We start from the raw sequence: 22,315 nt of genomic DNA, 5'->3' as shown, positions 1-22,315 counted from the left end.
GGTAAAATTGGCTTCCAATCTATATATCCTCCATTGAATCATTAATTCGAAGTGTCTTGTTCATAGACCCCAAACAATTTCTGAGATCTTCTTGATTCAAAGACTTGATTAATAGCCTTTTCTTAGCATTATACTGTAGTAAATGAAAATCGCCAAGCATTTAAAACGCATTGAACAAATATATTTACAAAATTTCCCATAAGATTGGCGATATGACACTAATTAGGCCCCTTTAAGTTCATACAGGATTGAGTTTATTATATTTCTGATAAAAAAATTGATGAATCAAGCGACTTTGGTTCATTCAAAGTGAACATTCGATCAACAAATCTAGGAATTCATTGTTAAAATGATTTACAATGTTTGTAAGTTTCAAGTAGATTTGGTTAGGGAAATATGATGTAATGATAATTGCCAATAATATCCACCACTCAATACACATACATTTCTTACCCGCACATAAGATTTCATTAAAATATATGCATGAAACGCCGTTTAGAATGAAGTGTATGTACACAATAGATAAATAAAGAAACAAAAAACAAGCAGCAGAAATTATTGATACCAATCAAGGAATAGAAGTGCAAGGGGAAGGACAACAAGAAATAAAAGAAGAAAAGTTCTACTACTACTGTTGCGCTGTATTGCTTTGGCCAACTCTTTATTACCCTTATCCACATTTTGTGTAGCTTCAATTGCCTGCAATACATATAAGTAAACAATTTCCAAATTAACTTCTTAATATAGTGGACTTTGCAAATAAGCATACACAAATAAGCTCTCTGTACAATGCAATGGTATAAATCCTAGAACCGGTGATGAGATGTCAACCTGCTCATACAAGAGTTCTATTTGCTGGGCTTGATGCAGGACATGAGTTGATAATAGATGATTCAAGGCAGACATTTCTATCACCTTTCTCTCCGTTTCTTGTACTGTATCTAGAAGATTGGTCAATTCTACCTACATAAACGATGAGCAACTGTAACCAAAATCTGAAAAGGAGAATAGGCATAACTAAAATTCACATAATGGAGAACTTCATCGAAACAAAAACTTCACATCCATGTTTATGCCCTCAACTACCTGCAGCGCCTGTGTCTCCTCATCTAGTAACTGTTGTTGATTACCCTGTTGTTCAGCCTGGACATTATGTTGAGTGACTTCAATCCCATTCATATAATCACCAACTGATGTTTTTAAAGAGTTATTCTTTGACTGAAAATTGCGCGCCCTTCTAGGAATTGTTTTATCTATAGCTTCTTGGAATCGTGCAGCACGCAATTGGTCAAACAATGCAGTGACTGCATGCAGACGCTCGCTTAGAATTAACATCTGAAATCATAAATTTACTCTTCATAAATTTCTAGAAAGCAATCAGTGGAGAGGCCAATGAGATTACAATTAGCATCAATATTTTTTTTGTTTTGATTGAAATCATGTAAATTAGAAGCAAAACTTACGCCAAGCTGTTTTTACAGCAAATAATCCAGTTCTTGTGTTAAGTCACTATTATATCAACTTGAAAACTTCAAATATGCCCCTTGCAAGCATGTACAATAGGCAAGAACTTTGCACAATCACATTCAAGATAGGAAAACACTGGAAGGACAAAAGAAAAGAATGAAAAAATATTATAATACTACTAACTTTGAATTCATTAATGACCATATAGCAGCAAAACTCCTTTGGGGAAAAAATTGGCAAACTAGAAGTATAGAATATTTGAAAAAATCGGGATTTAGTTGGGAAAAAATCAGATTTAAAAAAAAAACATTAAAAAATGTTGAAAAAGAGAAAAAAAAAATACTTGTTTTTGAAATTAAAGGCATTTTCCATAGCACAGAGATATTGAGAGCAAATAAAATAGAGTTTAGCCCATGAATTGTCTAAAATAGAGAGTTCAGACCAAGAATTGTCCAAATGAAAGGTTTGTTTAAAATAGCAAAATGCAACGTAGCATGTAAGCTTTGCTACTAAATGATTCTTTCGTAAATTTTCCACAAAGTTGATGAAGTTTATTCTAAGTTAACAGTAAAACAGTTGAATGATATGTGAGTAGACCTCTAGTTTTGTTGTATGATGTGAGTGGATGGTAAAATGTTACTAACAACATTGCATTCCAAATCATTATTAATATCAAAAGAATCTTTAAGCATAGAGACTGCACTATCATAACAAACTCTAAAAAACTTTGTAAACTTAGTAAGACCTCACAACAACTACAATAAACATGTTTGTAGTCCAGAAATTATCAAGTAGAAAATTTCAAAGATTATATTATCCAAATAAAAATCTAATCAGTCGATAACAGAGAAACCATTTCTCATAACAAGTAGAATCAAATGGGCATGAATTATACATTTTCAAAGATTCAAGGTAGAAAACCAAGTCACATTCAAAAGCTTTGCTATTAAACCAAACATTCAAATTAATTCAAATTTCTGACTCGTATAAAGTAGTAGAAGATAGGTGAAACACATTCTAGGATAGACATGCATAATATCAAATTAAGCATACTGCAATGTCCCCTACTAGGTTTAGATCAGTTTTAACCACAATTAATCTATTTCAATATATTTATAACTTGAACTGGATTGATTAGCTAACAATTCCATCTTGACATGAATTAAGTCAGTGATATTCCATAATTCAACTGATTTATCAAATGTTAAATTGTTCATTCACTATGCTAGGTAAGTAATTTTCTCATTCATAATTCTAAATGTGAATGTCCACCTTTATTACTGCTTCAACTTCAAGGATGAAGACAATGGTCTTTGTTACTAAAGCGCTTGGATACCACAATACCATAGGTTCCCTCAAGGCTTACAGGTTGCTGATTCCCACCCTATCTTGAGACTTAAACCATTGCTTGGATTTAGACTATCCCTCTTTGGAAACATCTCAATTCCCAACTTCTTCAACATTAACAGTAGTAACAAGAATTATTAAATATAAACATATTCTTTTTGCTATTTATTATCTTATGAACTCTTGTAGAAACATTAATTACATATATACATATATATATATATATATATATGATCTATATAAATATATATATATACATATATACATATATATACATATATACATATATATACATATATACATATATATACATATATATATATGATCTATATATATATATATATATAAAAGATCCTTATTCTGATTTGAACATATAAACAAATGAATAAATGAATTAAATACTATTACCAATGATTTATGTATTTGCTAATAACCTATTATATAAATTATAATACTACCACTGCTCAAAACAATTTTAGTTATTACTATATTTAGGGGCTGGCAATGGCAGACAGAGCTGACCATGTCAGGTCTGGTCTGCCACTGTCATAAAATCATGTATTGCCATAGTAAATATTTCAGTCTAAGTCAATATTATTATTCAAATTCTGTATAAAGACATTATCGGGCTTCATATATTACACATACTTATTAAGCACATTCCATGCCTACCACCAATAACAAGGATGTTGCTGTCGGTAAACTTTATGACAGTTCTGGATTAGTCTCTTGTCTCTCTTCTTCTTCCCCCTTTGGGAATGGCATCGACGTCTCTTTAATATGCCATATGATGAACGGTTGCAATTCTTGATTGTGTCTCTTGTCTCAATATGCTGGTCGCACCTCAAGGTAAATAACTTAATCAGTGATTAGTTAATATCATTTCGCAATAATGATATTTTGTTTATGCAAGTCACAACTCTTCATCTTTATTTGTTACTTCTGCCATTAATTACTTAAATAGCATCTTCCCTTATCTCAAATTTAGTTGATTGCTGGCTGTAGTAGCCAATCGTTGTCTTCTCTATCCCAGTCGCTAATTTTAATACTTTCATATCGCCCTTTCCATTTAGTCAGCCTAACACTTGGAACATTATTATAATCATCCGACAATAAGTTGAGGATGATTGTTTTCCTCATGTCAATGGCCGATAATAGGAATGATAATAATGCTGGCTTGATGACTCTGTTATTTCTAGACTCTAGTGGACTTAATGATTATTCGATACTCTGCTGGTTTTGACATTATGTTCGCTTAATCCAATGCTAGAACACCGTAATATTCACTTGGACACTATTTGATATGGCTGATGTTTAAGCAATTATAATCTTTTGCTCTTGATACATCGTTACTTATTAATCATTAACTATCATCGATTGCTTATTGATTGGCTTCCGTTCTTCATAGGAACTGTCGTTCCTGTTGACACTTGGGAATATGTAGATTGTGTTTATAATTTTAATTTATTTTTTATTTTAAAATTTCAAAAATATTGTTAGTAATAAATATTAATATATTATTTAATGAATAAATAAATTTCAAATAATCATTTGTTGATAAATGTTATATAATACTAATTAATAAATAATAATTGTTTCATTTAGGATATATATATAGCAATCAAGGAGGGGACATGACACATACAAAATCACAATGACCAAGATTTTGATGTCACAGAGATTGTACATCTTGTGCAATACTGGGTTACATATAAACATCAGGTTGATGTTTTTATGCAGCCAAGGGTTTTTGTACTACAACTTGAGAGAACAATATAATGTTATGAAGACAAAAGACGACCTACTGTAATGTCCCCTACTAGGGTCTGCCAATTAATCATACATCATTATACTTGTTATGCCTTAAATCAGATTATTAAAACTAAAGAACAATTAGTATTCATAATAGAATTGATAGTTACTATATTTAAGCTCCAACCCTTACTTCTTTCCTAATCATCAACCCTAACGGAGAATGGGGAATTACTATGTTAGGGCTCAAAATGGATCATGAGGAAATCCTCGTCCATCAATGGATATACTTCAGCAACAGCAACACCATTTAAATGCTCTGCCAACAGGCAGATTCCATGAAAATGAAAGACCTGCACAAGGAATTCCCTTGTCAGGGATTGTGTATGCCAAGCAAAGCCAAGCAATTCCATCTGGGGCAACATCCAATACTTGTGCCACCATAGCTTATCTACCTACTTTATAAGCATCTCATTTATATTCCCCTCTTTATACCGCTTTTCCAATCTACACTCAGGTCATTCCTAATCCTAACTGTAACACAGTGGATAACACAGTGAGGTCATATAACCAGCTCATTCACAACTTGCAGCCCAAATCAGTTGTTGGTGAGAAGAGTGGAAGTAGAGATGAATCAGCTTCTCATCGCTTTGCATTGCAAGGTTTGACAAATGCTAAATTCCTAAATGACACCATTCAGCTTCCAACATCGAGTCATCACACCAAGAAAGGCATCAAGCAGCTGAAAACAAAATGGCTGAGGGTAGATAAACCATTGCAGACTATTAAAAATAAGGGGAGATTCGCAAAAGAAAAGGGGGTATCGTGGATAGAGGCAGGACAGAGCGGAGTTTGGCTTAGGAGGTAAAACGATGAGTCACATTGCTGATGAAAACAATAACAAGGGGCAGATTATAAAAAGGCAATAGAAGTTAGTATAAAAGGGGGTCTGCATAGTAGAGGCATCAGCCAAGAAAAGAGGCCTGGGTAGCGGCCAAGAGGAGGGTTGTGGCCAAGGGAGGATTGGCTAAATTATGTGGAAGTGAGCGGAGGACTATGTAGTGAAGGAATCCAGTGTAGGAAATAAGAGGCTGTGTTGGTTATGATGATGCGACAATTTGAAGGATAGAGCAAAGAATTAGGGGAAGCAGATGCAGTGCATATAGGAGGGAGAATGCTGAGATTAGTGTGGTGCTGAGAAAGGTAAGATGCATGAGAAGGTACGCATATGACAAAAAAGGATAACACAAGCTAAAGATAAGAGAATGGTAAAAGAGGCAAACATGAAATACACGGACCTGAGTAAAAAATAAAAAGAGATATTGTGCAAGGGAGAGAGGCCATTAACAGGCCAATAATGTAAATAATGTTTATGCAGATTTGATAAGAATAAAAAATTATATTTCATTGTTGCAGTCTAAGTGTTGATTTTAATAATAGAGACTCTTTGGTATTTGAGTTGAGAATTGAACGTTGCATAGCAGAGGGAGTCCCTCTTGCATCAATTGATTGATGCAAAATGGACTCCCTCTTGCTTTCAATTTCAACTCACAACACAAATAAATGAAATGCAGAGACTCTATGCTTCCAATTTCAATGCTTAGATTGCAACAATGAAATATTATTTATCTTCTTCAAATCAACAAATACTTTATTTTCATTATTGGCCTATCAATCACCTCTCTCCTCTCTGCAATGTATTTCCATATTTCAATCCAGTACCTCACTAGACATTATCAATGCAACTCTTATTTCAATTCATTTAATTACACATACAAATGAAAATTACAGAATGGGAAATCACACCAATATTTACTCAGGCATCCAATTTTTATTCACACTGCTCTCTTAGTCTTCTTAACGCAGTTCCCCAAACTCATCTCCTTTTTGCCTCACGCAAGCTCTTTCCTCTTTCACCACACCTCTTTGGATAGACCACTGGCTACGTACTATTCTTCCTTTTTCACTACACACTACTCCTACGCAGCCCAACCTGATTTCTTCTTCCTTTCTTGGGCTGCAACCCACTCTCTTAATCGATACCAACTAATTCCTCATTTTGGTCGATTCTATTCACAACCTTTCCCTCTCTTGGGTAGCTTCTCCTACGATGCCACCTTTTCTTTTGTGAATCTCCTCTTATTTTTAATAGTCTGCAATGTTCTATCTACCCTTTGCCATTTTGTTTTCAGCTACTAGATGCCTTCCTTGGCATGATGATTTGATGTTGGAAACTGAATGGTGTCCTTTGAGAATTTAACAGTTGTCAAACCTTGCAATTCAGAGCCATGAGAAGCTGCTTCACCTCCACTTCCACTCTTTCTCACCAATTCCTGATTTGGGCTGCAAGTTGTGAATGAGCTGATTATATGAGAGGGGGAAATAAATGAGATGCTTGTAAAGTAGGTAGATAAGCTATGATGGCATTGGATGGTGCCCCAGATGGAATTGCTTGCCTCTGCAAGGCATACACAATCCCTGGCAAGGGAATTCCTTGTGCAAGTCTTTCATTTCCATGGAATCTGCCTATTGGCAGAGCATTTTAATGGCATTGTTGTTGCTGAAGTATATCCATTGATGCACAAGGATTTCTTCATGATCCATTTTGAGCAAATCCAGCAATGATTGCAGTCCCTGAGACTCCATTTCGATGAGGCATTTGGTCAACAAATTGTGCACTTCTCCATCCTTGCACATTTTGCATACATATCTACCAGGCAGTTGTAACTGTAACATCAAGTAATGGAGCCATAGAAATTTAAGAGGTTTAGGCATTAGAGCTACAGTGAGAACGAAACTCCCGCAAAGCTGAGAGAGAGAGAGATGCCAAAATCTAATATGCCAAAATTTAAGAGATGCTAATATGCAGACCTTGCTCTATTCAAGGACAAGTTAGATTATAGCTATGTTTTCCAGAATTGTTTCCGTGCTTGCTCATACAAGGTTTGGTTCCAAATGACACATTCAATTGATTGATGTGAATCACAAATAGTGTGAATGACAATAATATCAATTCAATCCACCAAGAGCAGAGAAACAGTAAGCTTAACTCCAAGGATTTAGGTTTGCATCTAGAAAAACTTTAGAATGAGTGAATTTATGGGTTGCTTCAACTGTAATCCCACATTTTGGAGATGACTCCTCTCAACTTTCAGTTGTTTTTCTTTTTCTTAGCTCTTGTTTACACTATGAACTCCAAGATTGCAATGGTTCTCTGCACCGCCTCCTGTCTTGTTCACATAGCCCAACATCATGCCCCAAATTTAACGTAGGATGATATTTTAACAAGTTAATTCCCCATGTACGTGCCTATTGTATACTTCCTTGGCATGTTTCAATGCCGGATTTCCTTTTCAACGAGCATTTTCATATTGCTTGTAAACTATGTAAGTTTTAGGTTTAGAGTTTTTGTTTTTTTACAAAAACTATTGCAATTTGCAAATTGCAGAGGTGGAAAATGCTTCAGAAACCAAAAAAATTGAAATTCTTATAATTTTTGGAGAAGGGGCCAACCAAATCTTACCCATTATGAAAATAAAGTAAAAGCACAGTTCACTCTTCCCTTATCTTGAAAATCTTCAAGTGCCAAAAAGTACAAAACATAAAATCCCGTTGGTGAAAATCAATGAAAATTTAAATCTTTCTGAACTCAGATAAAAATAATTCTTGTTAAGGAAAAAAGAAAATTGTTTTTGGCCAAAAGTGTGCCTGGGAAGATAGAAAAAAGATAGTTCTGCATTTTTCCTTTTTGTGAAGGCTTTTACTTTTGAGTTTTGAGTCTTGACACCAATCGAAGCTATACTTCAGACTCACTGAACCTCAGCACGTCTCAGCTAATCCCAGTACCCATCAGGACTAACCACTATAGATTCACTAATTTCAACAAGTCCAAGTTGACATCTAGATTCTACAACTATGGCATATGTTGAATATGAATTGTGGCTGGGAGTCTGTAATACTGTTAAGAGAAACAATATTAAAAAAACTAGAATTTTGGCGAAGAAGGAATTATACACTGTAAGATCGTTAATATTATTAGTGAGTGATGATTTATCATTAAAATGTAAAATGTATGCTATGTTCTGAGATTATTTTGTAGCTTTTGGTGTTATTATTGTTGTTTTATGTTTTTCTGCATATTGAATACATTGATGTCATCGCCTAATCAAACAAAATAAAAACCAGACACGTACAATTTCTCAAAAATATGCCCACTCGAAGTGTAGCAATCAAACAAAAGAATTGGAAATGCAAATATAAAAAGCAAGACATAGAAGGAAAAAGCCAAACACAAAGGTTTAATGAACTAAATACCACTTGCAGCAAGAAGATGAAAAACATCAGAAGGCAACTACTGACTGCAATCTCTAACTAAATGAATGATCTAAAAAAGCACGCATTAATTCTTGATTCAATCCATGCAAGCTTGGAAAATCCATCTGAGAGGTTCTTCTATTGTGTGTTTTTAGCCTGGATAGAGAAGCATCTTACCACACCATGCTTGTGTGCAATGATATCTGCATTCCCAACTTCTTCTTGACCATCAATCCAACTCACGCTTCTTCCTCTTTTGTTTTCAATCTGTACACTATTCTTCAGTATCTCTATCTGTTCCCTACATGCTTTTACAAACACTTGAACCTGCACATAACATACATGCATTGAGTTTTGGACACTGAAGTCTATAATTTGGAAGAATGACATCAATATTTATACTATTAAAGGTAAGACATCAATTAAACAGTTGATTTGTTTCCTTCGAGGCAACATTAAAAATCGATGGCCAAGTCACTCAAGAGTTGAAACAATTGAATTTTCTAACATATTCAACATCATTCTCTTATTTTTCTTACTTACTCAGTAATGGCTATAGGAAGTTCCAAATTATTCCTCTTAAGTCAAGACTAACTTTCAAAGATTTATTTCCTTGACCCTGCTCAAGTTCATATAAGTCAAGTACAGTATCATCTGTGTGCTAAATAATTTATCAATAAAGATGATGAGAAGAGCGTTGGCAATCAACTAGAAAGAAACCATACTTTACATAATGAGGAATAGATGATAATTGAGATTAAGAAGCAGGCAAAATGGTAAATAGGAAAACAAAAATTGTGTTTTTATCTCTTGTTCTTGTTTCTTGTGGTAAACTATATAATCAGTTCCATGTTAACATTTCATGTTCATATGATGCAAGAGGATAAGTATGGACAGAAATTAAAAGCCATTCTGTGGGTGAGGAAGCTGTCTAGGTTTTCTACAGCAATTTTTCAGTCTAACAGCAAAAACCACAATAATTTATTGGATGAATTTTATCAGAATTTAGAAGGAAACCAACCCAAGGTTCACTAAATATGTGAAAAAAAATCGATGCAAACAAGTGAACATACATGTCTAATGAATAAAAATGAAAAATCATGGTAAATAGAACTTCAAAGGTTACCTGCAAAATAGATACATGTTGACTATCTGTTCATTAACAAAGTATTTAGAAAAGAAAAAACAACATTGTACAATCGAGGTATATAAAAAAACAATTGGCGCCCTCATTTTCTGCAGCCTGAATCATTTTACCCTTACAAACAAGGAGATAATTAAAATCCCATTTTCTTTCGGGGTACAATATAATATGGAATTCAAAAGTGCATGCAAACCATCATCACACTACTGCTTGTCCATAGAATGAAAAACAAATACATAGCTCCAAAAGCTTTAGACATTTTGTATTTACACTATTTTAACTCCACTATCTCTCAATTCATGTGTTCCATAATAAGTTATTGTAAACACTCCTTTATATCCATGCCTATCATCCTTCGGTTTTCTAAATGCCCTTAGCTGGAAGCTTTTAGTGAAGCTTTTAGTTTGAATATGTTAGATTCTGACACACATTTTAAAGATGCATAAGCTAGAATAAAAGATACAAGGCAAAGGTCATTTTTTTAGTGACAGCCTATTCCACACACTTCTTGAGTGGATAGGACTCCCGTTACTGAAAAAAGTGAAATTCAATTTAATTTGTGTGTGTGTGTAAAATGCACTTTGCCAATTCATCTAGAATTGGACTATAAGTCTATATGTTGAGCTCATTTGTCATCTTATTAATTTATGATAATATCAATTTTGATATGAACTGGAAATATAAGTACCACTAATATATTTGCTTAAGGGTGTCAACCACAACCTCAGGTCTTTGTACAATATTCCTAAGCTCATCCATCTTACATCCAACAACTTTTCTTTGAGCTAAGGTCATTATTTTGATACATGTGTGCAAAGGATGTCAAGATGGAACCATATTCACGGAATATAATAAAAAGTCACATGAGTTATATGCATATTACACCTCCCTACAACCATACCTTGACCACAAGTCTTCATTTTAACTTAAATTTAATGATTAAACCAACAAGAATAATTATGGAAACAATATAAAAAAATTCCATTGAAATAAAAAACTAGGCAAAACATTGCCAAAATATCTTTATTCTTTGTCATATATTGTCACCCAATTAAAATGAGCAACTGCTCCCACTTCACCTTCACAAATTCCCTGATAAAACAAAATTAAAAGAGAATAGATAAATGGAGAGAAATAATGTCCCCATTAAGAAAAGAGTAAGTATGATTCAGTAAAGGGAACCATTAACCTCCTCAAAATAGTGTTTCGAATCTTCACTGTGGGGTGATAAATCAACAAGGACAAATATTCTATACAATAAGCAGCAGTCTCATAAATAACACGCATGAATATCATTCAGTTAGAATAATAGAAAATACTCAAAATAATCATACATAACACAGGAAATGTTTTCATTATGAGAATTTGTATAGCAAATGATCTCCAATTAATATAAGCAATGCAATAGGTGATGTTAAAGAGCTGCATCAATGACAAACACAAGATATTCATAAAAGATAGCCTGTGATTGGTGTGCAGTTGAAGAAAAGTGTCAGACAACCATCAATAACAACTCAGAAGCTAACCACCAAGGCATGTAAATTAGTAAATCATTTCTACTTATTTATTTCCAGGAAACATTATGTCTTTATTTTTTTACAAATGACATGTCTTAAAAAATATCCAAATGTCTGCCTACACATATCCCCTATCTAATACTAGGGGATATTTTCATCAAGAATACTCAAGAACCAGGATGAGGGTAACATATGGGATCTTGTTTAGACAATAGAATTGTGACAGCTTCAGAAATCAAAGGTATGGACAATGTCACAATACCCAAGATATGGATGTTCACCATGCTATGTAACTCCATCTCTCAAACCAACCTACATAGAAGCTAAAGGAGAAACCGTTTAAGATACTGATCCAGAAAAAATGGTTTTCTATAGCAACTTATCCTCGTTATCAAGTCCTTGCCAGCTTGAAGTATGGTTCACATTGTCCTTGACAGATCAGCCTTAAGTTAATTCTTCTCTTCTTTCTTAAATGGCATTCCTATACCTTGATATCCCTCCTGGTTATTTTCTACTCAAGCTGATTAACCATGGACTTCCTTTCTGCAGTTGCCCTGCCATAGGTCAATTATGACAAAATCAGCAGCATCCTTTACCACTTCATTGTTCAAATTTTTGACTCTAGCTTCCAATTATCCTTTATAAACTTTGGTTTTATTAAGTGACTCAAGCCCATCCTGCTGCCATTTTTCAGATATTGCCTGAGGGTACCTCACCCTATCTTTTAAATCCTGATTCTCATGCATATACTTCAGCTGTTTTCTTAAACAAGTTAGTTGCAACAAAGTTGTAATTTATTCACTTTTCCGTTATCATATGATGCACATCATTCAAAACTGGTTGGAAGAATGGGTATAGTTTGCATCATATTTCTCATAATAATGGTTCTCTATCTTCCCTGCATCAACTTCACATCAAGTTTCTGACGACATGCATAAACAGTATGATCAATCTGTTCAGTGATACTTGAATGAAGATTTTAACAATTGATTATGAGTTGTTTCAACCACTCCAATGATTGAAAATTCCAGTGACAGTCTCAGTACTGTTGTTAGACTGTGAAATCAGAATGTGTGCTTCTGACTGGGGACAGCTTTAGCTGCTGTGTACAAGCTAAGGTTAAAGAGAGAGGCTCAAGTTTCCTGCAGTGGCTGCTAAAGGGAAACTAATAACTGTACCTCAATTGTCTGCTGATCAGCTGATGTTTACTGTCCAACTTTATGTACTTCAGGCTACAGGACCTAATCTTGCTGTTTAAGAGTGACAATGTTGTCATCTAATTACATTGAAGCATGCACCAAGTAGGGGTTTAGAATTAGTATTGTTAGTGTATGAATTCTTGGAGGAACGAAGATCATATCAAAGGTGTAAATAAATGTAAATAAAACACATCAAATTACTGGTATCATTGCACAAGCTCAATGAATGGAAAATCTACAAAGAAGCTTAAGCAATTCAGATCTCAGCCAGCTGTATTTGAATCTGCACATACGTCCAAGACTTCCAATCTAAAGGTTTCCAAAGTATCTTCTGCCCAGTGGCTAGTTGAGTGCAAGGGCAAGTCTCCAATATTTATGTGGCTGAGCTTGTCGCATAGTTTGTTGAATTCCATTGTGCTTGATAGAAGCAAACTTAATGGGAAGAATTAACCACATCTTAGACAAACAAAGTTCATCACAGGCTCACCAAAACTTAAAACTCCAGAAAAGGTAATCAGGAAACACTAGTTCAAGAAATGGCAGTATATGAGCCATATTGGCATTTCCTATGCCATTGACCACTTCAAAGTCCAACTGTTAAAAGCATGAATTCAAACCACTCAGCGTATCCAACATCTTGAACTATGCAAGATCCAGGTTTAAGTGAGTGAATGACATAGTGCAACATGCCAGTATCAATGTTGTAGAGCTTGCGCACATATACAAATTCCATTAATCAGCCATAGTATGTTAGGTTATTGCTGTTATGTACTTTGAGTTCCCCTATGCCACACTCATGCTTCTCATTCTATCTTCAAGATTCAATTTGCACACAAAATATCTGCACAATTTTGTACCACCAATTTTCAAAATGCCCACTTACTATAATCAAATTCCTTGGGCCACAAATAATATAATGTTAACTTGAATCAGTAACTCCTATGTTTAAAGAAACAAAAGGAATCCATTTTTGACTAAGTATGCAATAAATTATGTAAAATCCCTCATAAGAGACATCCATTGTCAATATTATCAAACAAAATATAATATAGTACATCTTTTTGCACAGCTATTTGAAATATAACAGTAGCACAAAACATGATTCGCTGACAAAAACCTGGCATAAAACCATATATATCTATGTATGTAATAATTCATATAAAATCTCTAATAAGAGACAGCCACTGGCAAGATTGGGATTATTTTTATTTAATGTAAATTTCTATGTCTAATAAAGGCTATCAAAAAGTCAATAAATATTACCTCATGTTCGATGCTGTCCCGATCTTGCTCTGTAGTGCGATGCCGATCTACATAATCCTTTCGGTGGTCTAGAACAAAAGTTTCCAATGTCCGAATACTTTCAAGCTAAATAAATTAAATGTGTATTAGACATCTTATTTCTTCACCATAAAATGATAAAAAATGACAACATTTGGGCAGCAATCATTCATCTTAAATTACATATGCTATGATGGCTAAACACAATGACAGAACCCAACAGCATAAACAGACATAAAAAATGATCTCAAGAATCTGTAGCAAGAAGAGATAGACAAGCACTTGAAAAACTACTAGTTTTTTAACCAGAAAATAATTTTAATTTACAGTACAGGCATGTGATCATTTCAACCAGGATATCTCTAATATCCATTTAAAATTAATTTCAAGTGTTGCTTTATGAGGAAATAGAATAAGTGACAATGCAAGTTTGACGATCCCAATAAGCCTATAAGGTTTACAAAAGAGAGGATTTCAAAATAGTAAAATGTCAGACTCACAGTTTTAAGAGCTGATTTGATAAATTGAGATTTTTGTAGAGGTCTACGTAAAATCAAAGATGCCGATATTTTTGCCATCTTAGCCTGCAATTGATAGTAATTCACCCAATAATTTCATTAAACATGCATAGCCACGAAAGCAATATTAATAGGCTTTGCTTCTAAAACACTGTCAATTTGTAATTGCAAACACATACTAAAATTAGCCAAGATCATAATAAATTTTATTTAATTTTATTGGCAGACATGCAGCACAAGAAGATACTAATGTCAATGGCAATTCTTCGGTACACCAACAAAGCAGTGTTCTTTGATTAGATAATTGATCATAACTCCATATGATAGCATGTTTACTCTAATGAGATAGCTCAGAAATTAAAGTAAAAATGAAAACAACATACTACTGCAATAGTTGGAGAAAAGAAAAATACATGAACTACAGTACCAAGATGGGAGAGCCACTAAAAACACTCTGATTTAATGTATACTACTTGGTAAATTTTTATGAGGAGTAATATGGAAACTAACAGTAGAAGGCCCCTCTCTAGATAGCACAACACAAAGATTCAAAAACAGTAAGTGAAATCACGACATTTTTTCATTTTGTCAACATTAAAAATAACATTATGAGGTGACATGGAATACGTGATCTTAAATCTTATGGCTGATGTTTGTGAACATGTTCAAATTACATTTTCCTACACTTTTACACTTATTCAACACTCAACTTTCTTTGTTAATTGTCTGATATGCTCTTATTTATTGAGTTTAAAGTTAGCTATATTTTCCTGGAAAATATCTCCGTACCTTCGCATATCCTGAAACAGTATACGATAATTCTGTCAAGGGACAGATCTCAAGTGCTTGAAGGAGCTAACATAGTTATTTAGAACTCCAGAAATGATTCTTGGAAATTGAATTCTGACAGGTCTTCAAAAAAACCCATAGCAAATTAAGTGGTGTTGGTGTAATTAGATTCTCTGGAAGATAAATATTCATCTCTCAAACCTTCATCCCTGAAATTGGTACTACTAATATAGCCGTGTTGAAAGACCTTCTGCAGGCCTAAAAATGACATTAGCACAAAAATAGCTACTTTTTGGGTAGAGGATGAATATAACCTTTTTATGTGTATTCAAGCAAGAGTCATGGCATCTTTAACATCAAAATGATCAAATGGAAAAGGCTCCAACTTTTTTCAAGTCTCGACTGTACAATGTGTACATTGAATCACATATGTCAGGAAATCTGTGAATCAAGAAACTGATTTTGTCCGAAACAGAGCATCCAGATTAAGATTGAAACCTTTTAATGTAACTTAATACATTATTCATTCAAATAACTTCTATAAAGTTGCCAGTTACAGTGCCAGGTGTTAGATCCGAAATCATGTAAGAAGGCAATTCAACCAAGTTTAAAGGGCTTTTTCCTTTGAAATAGAATAAGAATCCTTCTGCAGAAAAGTTCTAGGTGGAGAATCCAGCTATGGGTATGCAGTGAAAAGAGCTCAAGTGCAGGTTGCAACATGGTTTAAGCTAGTCTAATCATCTAACAGTCCTGGATGATGATCATTCAAAATAAACATGGAACCCAACAAAGCTTTAAAGAATAAAAAGAGATGAAATACTTTGATTGATGACCCAAGTTTGACATGAACTTTCAAAATGTTAACACGGCTACCATGTTGGGCAGAAAATCAGAGATCAGTTGATTGGGATTCACTGAGCAATGGATTGTTAAATCAAAGGCCTTGCCCTCACAATAAGAAAGGTTAAGAGGCGTGGTATCTAAGAACTTCAACTCCTTAGATCACGGTGAAGACAAAGGCAATTTCTGAAAAACTTGGGTATTTGTAGAGTAGGAAAGAGTCCAGAAACAGTTTCTGCAATTGTACATAATCATGACAACTCACAAGTATCCCGTTTAGCAGTGGTGGCTTCATCTGAACAATAAAGTTCAAAGGGATATGGGAGTTGGTATTCAAATTAAGACCCCAGAATGGGTAATCAGTCAATTGATCTGGGTGGCGGTTCAACCTGGGAGGTTTTTATGCATCAGAGTCATACATTGCACAACCACACCAACAGTCGCAACAATCATTTTCATATGTTATCCCTTGAGAGGTCAAGAGGCAGCACCCAAATGTGAATCTCATTGAGAGCACACAACCAAATATTTCAAGATTACTGACAAAGTTCTAGTTAGATTAGCTGTGCAGTACACCTTAATAGTTGCCCACTTCATTGTGGAGTATTTCTGGATAGATCCCTGGAGAAGCACAACTGCCCTCATGGTTGCATTCTCAACATTAGCCTGCAGGGATTTTAATACATCTATTGTCACCAACAAATTATCAATTCATCATACTACGTTTTGTTCATGTAGGCTTTTTATTTTCCTTATATTAGGCCATTTGTTTGTCTTCATCTAAAATTTAAATAGGTGCAACCATGTAATTTGGCATTTACCAAGTAGGTAAAACTCACATTTATTTTGGGCAGTTGGAGTTATTACACCTCTTGGATGTATATGCCCCTATTTGTGCTATATATACAGCACTCAACCACCTCTCTTCTCTGTTAAGTCAGAAAGAGTAATATGAGCATTTGCCTATACTCTCTTGCATTTTGTCTCTTCAATTTTCTCTTTTCAGGATTCTCAATCCATTCCACTATTTTGAATTGCAAACTCTGCGAGTACTCTCCAAGTTGCCAAGTACTCTCTATTTTTTTTGCTGGGCAAGTTTAACTCTTACATTTTTATAGACGCAATAAAACATGGGTAAAAATGTTGACGCGGGTAAAACGCTGGTTAAAATGCATTTTTCACATGTTTTTGCTATAAAACCATGCATTTTCTCTTTTGAGATGTCAATTTTTAATTTAATACATTTTGCAATTGAATTTTACAAAAAAAAATATGTTTCTTTAAGAGATTTTAATTTTTAGTACTTTCTAAGTTGCCGAGATTTTGTCGAGTATTGGCAGAGTTTTTACCGAGTTGAAAATTTGGGGCTTGCCGAGTACTCTCCGAGTCCGGGTTTGCGAACTATGATTTTGATCTTCAATCATGTGTCGACTAGCGTGCTTGTGATCTATGACAACAGATCCTTAGTCAAATTCTCATTTCATGTTAAATCTAACAAATTTTCTCTATCTAAATACACATTTGAGGCAACAAAAGGTTATTTACACCAAGCTATAATATTATATTATTATGGACTCCACTCATTTGACATTTATAGCATGCATTTCTTTACACTTATCTTGCCTTTGTTCTCTATTCTTGTGCACTGTGTTCAAGCACTATTCTAATGATGAAACTCTACTCAAGATGTATATAGATTGATTTTATTATGATCAATTGGAAATAAGACTTGCCAATAAATACAAGTGAGAATAAAAACTAAAAATGCATTAAGTGTATTACTTGAACATGTTTTATTGATTGGGAGCACCTATGGATAACCTATGAGGTTAGGGTTACCAGTCCAGAGCAAGTGGGCAAGCTGAAAATTAAAGGGGATGGGAGGTGCCCACCGTCAACAATAAGGCAACACACCACTTGCTTCTAGTCCAATCATAGTGAATCGGATTGTCCCCCACCCTCTTTCCAAATGAATAATGGTTTTATGAGGAAGGGGGTAGAGGTTATACTTCCCTTTCCCCAGCTATCCTTATCAATGGGGGTTCCTACCCCCTAGAGCCCCAAGGGATCCCACCTCAACCCATCTTACGTATAGATACTAGTAAATACCTTACTACTAACACTCACAAGAAACAAAGTAACAATACTACTAACCCCCCTCTCTCTTTCCATATATAAGATGTAAAAATTGGTATTGCCCACTAAAACCTGTATAAGCAGAATTTTGTTAATAAATTGCATATTATTATTATGATATAGAATTTAAAATAGTAAATATCACACTTCCAACCACTTCCCTTAATATAAAAATTATGAGCATTTTCACTTACACATTTTCCTCTCCAAATGCCTAAAATTTGACTCAGGACGATACCCTTGTGAAAATTGTGGAGTTCTATCTGATTGGCATGCACCATCTATTTAATGATGTGGCCATAAAATTCTATGCACTTGAATCACATGTAAATACCTCAATTTTTCACTTCAAATCATTATCATTTATTCAAAACAACAGTGTCAACTGATACTGATGGTATATCCACATCACTCAAGATTCTGCAACCCCAAATTGCTTTGCAAACTATTCTCTGTGATGCCTTGTACTCTACCTTAGAGCACAAAATGCCTTCTATTATGATGCTTCTTACTCATCGAAGAAACTGCTCCTGAGCATATGCAAAAAACATACCAATATTGTGACCTTCAATGGAGCCTGCTCAATCAGCACATACGTTCCAGCCAAGTACAACTCATATTAATTATGTACTCTAGTACAAAGTTCAGAATACCCAATAAACAACCTTCTAGTGGACTACTCTAGGTTTTGTCATGAACCTGGAAAGATTGTTTGGATAGAACCCTAGATCTAAACTAATGTTTCTTAGATGAATGTGACTCCCAACCGTCTGTGGAGAATTTTATCAAGCCAGAAACCACTTGGGTTGGCGCATGTACAATTACTGTTTATCTCCATTCAAGACAAATACTCTTCACATCCAATTGGAGGATGATCCAACCAAACAATGCCATAAGCAAGAACACAGTTCTAATCCAAAGCTGCTACAACAATTTAATTCATGGATTGTGGAAATCTAATAGCATTAAAACAGTTCTAGTTGATTTGATTTTTGCCACTGGCAAAAAAGCCATCCTGTCATCAATTCCTTCTACACAAAACCTTTTGGCCTATACTTCATTTAAAAGACCCATTTTACTTGGCTTCTTCCGCACAAACAAATTGACAAGCTTCACTTGGCATTATTATCAAAAAAGCACCAAAGATTATCTTCATCAGAATTCCACTCCTTCAAATGCAATGCTTCACTAACAATTTAGGATTGACTGATCTATGAAGTATAAACAGAAGAACCAAAGAAGATAACAAAGCTTCTTACATTGCATTTCCCGTTCCCAGACAGCTTTATCTATATGTGCGTTTCCATACAAGGGATAAAGATGCCATGCCCAACACCATGCATCTGATTACTCTGCCACGAGAAAAACGAAATGCACCTGTAACCCAGTTATTCTGTTGTGAACTGATCTTGTGAGCTAAAGTCGATAGTACATGGCAGAGGGGTTTGTTTTAACAAACTGTAAAGTTGATGTTTCTAAGTATTTTTTAGTTGTGAACTTCCACAAGAGCTGCTCTATGACGCAGTGCTGCTTCACACCCTCCCATGCAACCCTTCCATACAAAATCTATAATGCATCATAACAGTTGTCACCAATATTTAGAACAAAAGGATAGTAGCTGCCAGGCTCGACCAGGTATCAACTATGATGAAATTAGGTGGCCTGAATGTCAAGCCTCTCAGTTAAAGAAAAATGCTACAGAACAACAATCTAGCAGCTAGCAGGATCGACCAGATATCAACTAATAGGAAACTTGATGAGGTGAATGTTGAGTCAACAAATTAAAGAAAACTGCCAAAACAGATTTTGATAAGATCTCAATTGTCATTCCACTAAAGTATAGGACAACAAGCTCCTGAAGCAGGCTTTAAAAGATCACAATCAAATTTGCAAATGTGAAAGTAAGTAAATGTATAGATTTTTTCTACAAGAATCATATTACTGATATGAATGTAGTTCCATACAAATTTATATAAATTTTGTTTGCACAAACTAAGAACAGAACCAACCAGGACCATGTATACAACTAGAGTCCAGCACTAACAGCTACCCTCGTGTACTGATCTGATGAATATTTAAATCTTTGAAGGGAAGAGTCTCAACCTTGTATTCAACTAATTAAGTGCACAGTAAACATACTGAATCTCATACTCAAATGTATTAAAACAGAGACAGGTGACTGATGGATGAGGAAGCACCCCCGTCAAACGTAAATTGTCAAGAGTCATATTTTTAGATCATCTGAGGAAAATAGTACGTCTGAAGCTATAACAAATCACCAATCATGCTCACAAAAAGGATATATTCATTATTTATAGAGTGCCTTTCAGATCAGGCTTTAACCTGTCAAAAACAAATATAGTAATACTTAAGTTGCCATGGCCAAACCAAACATTTTTAACTGTTAATTGTTAAAAAAAATCTCGGCTGAGAAGTAAAGTGGGGTTTGGGTGCTTGGGCAGGGTTAAAAAAAGCAGCAATTTAATATGCCACATACGCCACAGTATGTGACATACTGGAAAAATCAGGGAACTCTGAGAAATTTGTGTATTAGAGTGCTTTACTGCCATTAGAAGAACCACATTCAATGCACATATGTTGTTATTTTATGCTAACAAAGATGGGACAAAAATGACCTGTTCAGAAATCTCTGTGGAATCCTTAAAAATTACTCTCAAAACAAGAAAAGCAAATGATGATGCAAATCTGCCGCCTAAAATGACCCATCACATGGATTATTTATGTGTGAATCTTTCTCTTTCAAAGTCCAACATAGAATTGAATCAACCGCTGAAATAAAAACAAATTAGCAGGTGCTGTTAAGCAGCAATTTTAAGTTTTTAGCGAGCATCATTAAATGATAGCAATTTGATCAGGGTTAGTGTTAATCTAAATTGCATTCAAACGTTGTTTTCCTTTTCCTAGAGAAAAATTTGTAGACAAATACAAAAATCATTATTCAACTCAAAATTATCTATCCTTTTCAAATTTGAACAGCAAGAGATGTAATCCGAAAACAGAAATCAATAACCTCATCGTATCCCTCCTTAGATGCTATGGTGCGAACAGCTTCCTTGAATTCTTCAGTCTTGTCCCTCGCTTTTGCCATTTCTGCAACTGCCACAAATGTTGACAAAATTAAAATATGCAGACCTTTTGCACAGCTGTTCTTGGTGAGTTTAATGTGAATGGATTTAGCTTGCGATGGGCTTTCAAGCTCCAAAAACGTTGGAAAAGATTTCTCAAAATTGTTTCGCGCCGGAAAATAAACTGGTAAAATGGTCTCGCACCGATTAAAAAATCATAGTTTAATTAGCCAATAATTTGAGACCAGCATTGCCGATAAATGGCAGATCTCTGTCAAAATCGGTTAAAAAAAGGGCAGCATTTAGAGGATGGAAATGCGAAAATTGATGTCAATGAAGTCACCGATCAGGAAAAACGGATTATAAATTCAGAAAAAGAAAAAATTGAATTAAGTGTTTTATATTATTTGGTTTAAAGATTTATGTTAAAAAAAAAATTAAATGGGTGGAAAAAGTTATATATTAAAGTCTAAGCAAAGTTAATTCTTAAAAGATGCCTAAATAAAAAAAAAGGGTTGGCAATCGTTCATAGCTAAAGTATTAAGAGATGGAGGAAGATTACGGTCATCTTAACTTTTTTCAAATATCAATAATATGTTCAATCACATTCTCTTTTTGTTTTTATCTTCAACAAGAGATTTAGTATAAAAAACAAGAGAAATAGTCAAAGTAAGATGAAGAAATTATTTAATATATGATCATCCAAATAAATTCATTCATGGGGCTTAGAAGAGGTTGAAGGGAATTGGCGAGGTTAAGACCAACCATAAGCAAATTGATCCCTAGCTCTTCATGTCACTAAGAATCATATTCATCACAAGTATTTTGCCTACATCTATGTCAATGTCCACAAAGAGGGGAATAAACCCTACTAGAGGATAAAGTTGGTGAAACTTTGGGAATCGTACACATTCTTTATCTCAAT

The 22,315-nt window shown here is 34.4% G+C and overlaps 1 protein-coding gene across 2 annotated transcripts; it reads right to left on the bottom strand.

Moving 5' to 3' along the window:
- Positions 1–321: 321 nt before the first annotated feature.
- Positions 322–21,773, bottom strand: LOC131075959 (syntaxin-81). Of its 2 annotated transcripts, XM_058012956.2 has the most exons (8): positions 21,336–21,773; positions 17,518–17,615; positions 14,522–14,605; positions 14,004–14,108; positions 9,058–9,207; positions 1,087–1,335; positions 832–963; positions 322–699 (listed from the first exon to the last, which is right to left on the bottom strand). In XM_058012956.2, the coding sequence occupies exons 2-8, from the start codon at positions 17,590–17,592 to the stop codon at positions 556–558; spliced, it is 939 nt and encodes a 312-aa protein (XP_057868939.1). In that variant the 5' UTR covers positions 17,593–17,615; positions 21,336–21,773; the 3' UTR covers positions 322–555. The 2 variants fall into 2 exon arrangements, with proteins under 2 accessions (XP_057868939.1, XP_057868938.1); XM_058012955.2 differs by lacking the exon at positions 17,518–17,615 and having other exon boundaries at positions 21,336–21,771.
- Between the last annotated feature and the right edge of the window lie 542 nt (positions 21,774–22,315).

Source organism: Cryptomeria japonica, chromosome 9 (assembly GCF_030272615.1).
Source record: "Cryptomeria japonica chromosome 9, Sugi_1.0, whole genome shotgun sequence".
Classification (NCBI taxonomy): domain Eukaryota; kingdom Viridiplantae; phylum Streptophyta; class Pinopsida; order Cupressales; family Cupressaceae; genus Cryptomeria; species Cryptomeria japonica.
This window is presented reverse-complemented; position numbering and strand designations above follow the sequence as displayed.

What these genes read in the sequence shown, in the direction of transcription:
- LOC131075959 (XM_058012955.2), bottom strand. Translation starts at nt 21,413, where the DNA reads ATGGCAAAAGCGAGGGACAAGACTGAAGAATTCAAGGAAGCTGTTCGC. An exon ending in CTAAGGAGGGATACGATGAG is followed by an intron (nt 14,606 to 21,335) that starts GTTATTGATTTC and finishes TATCAATTGCAG; the next exon opens with GCTAAGATGGCAAAAATATC. An exon ending in TAGAACTCTTGTATGAGCAG is followed by an intron (nt 700 to 831) that starts GTTGACATCTCA and finishes TATGTATTGCAG; the next exon opens with GCAATTGAAGCTACACAAAA.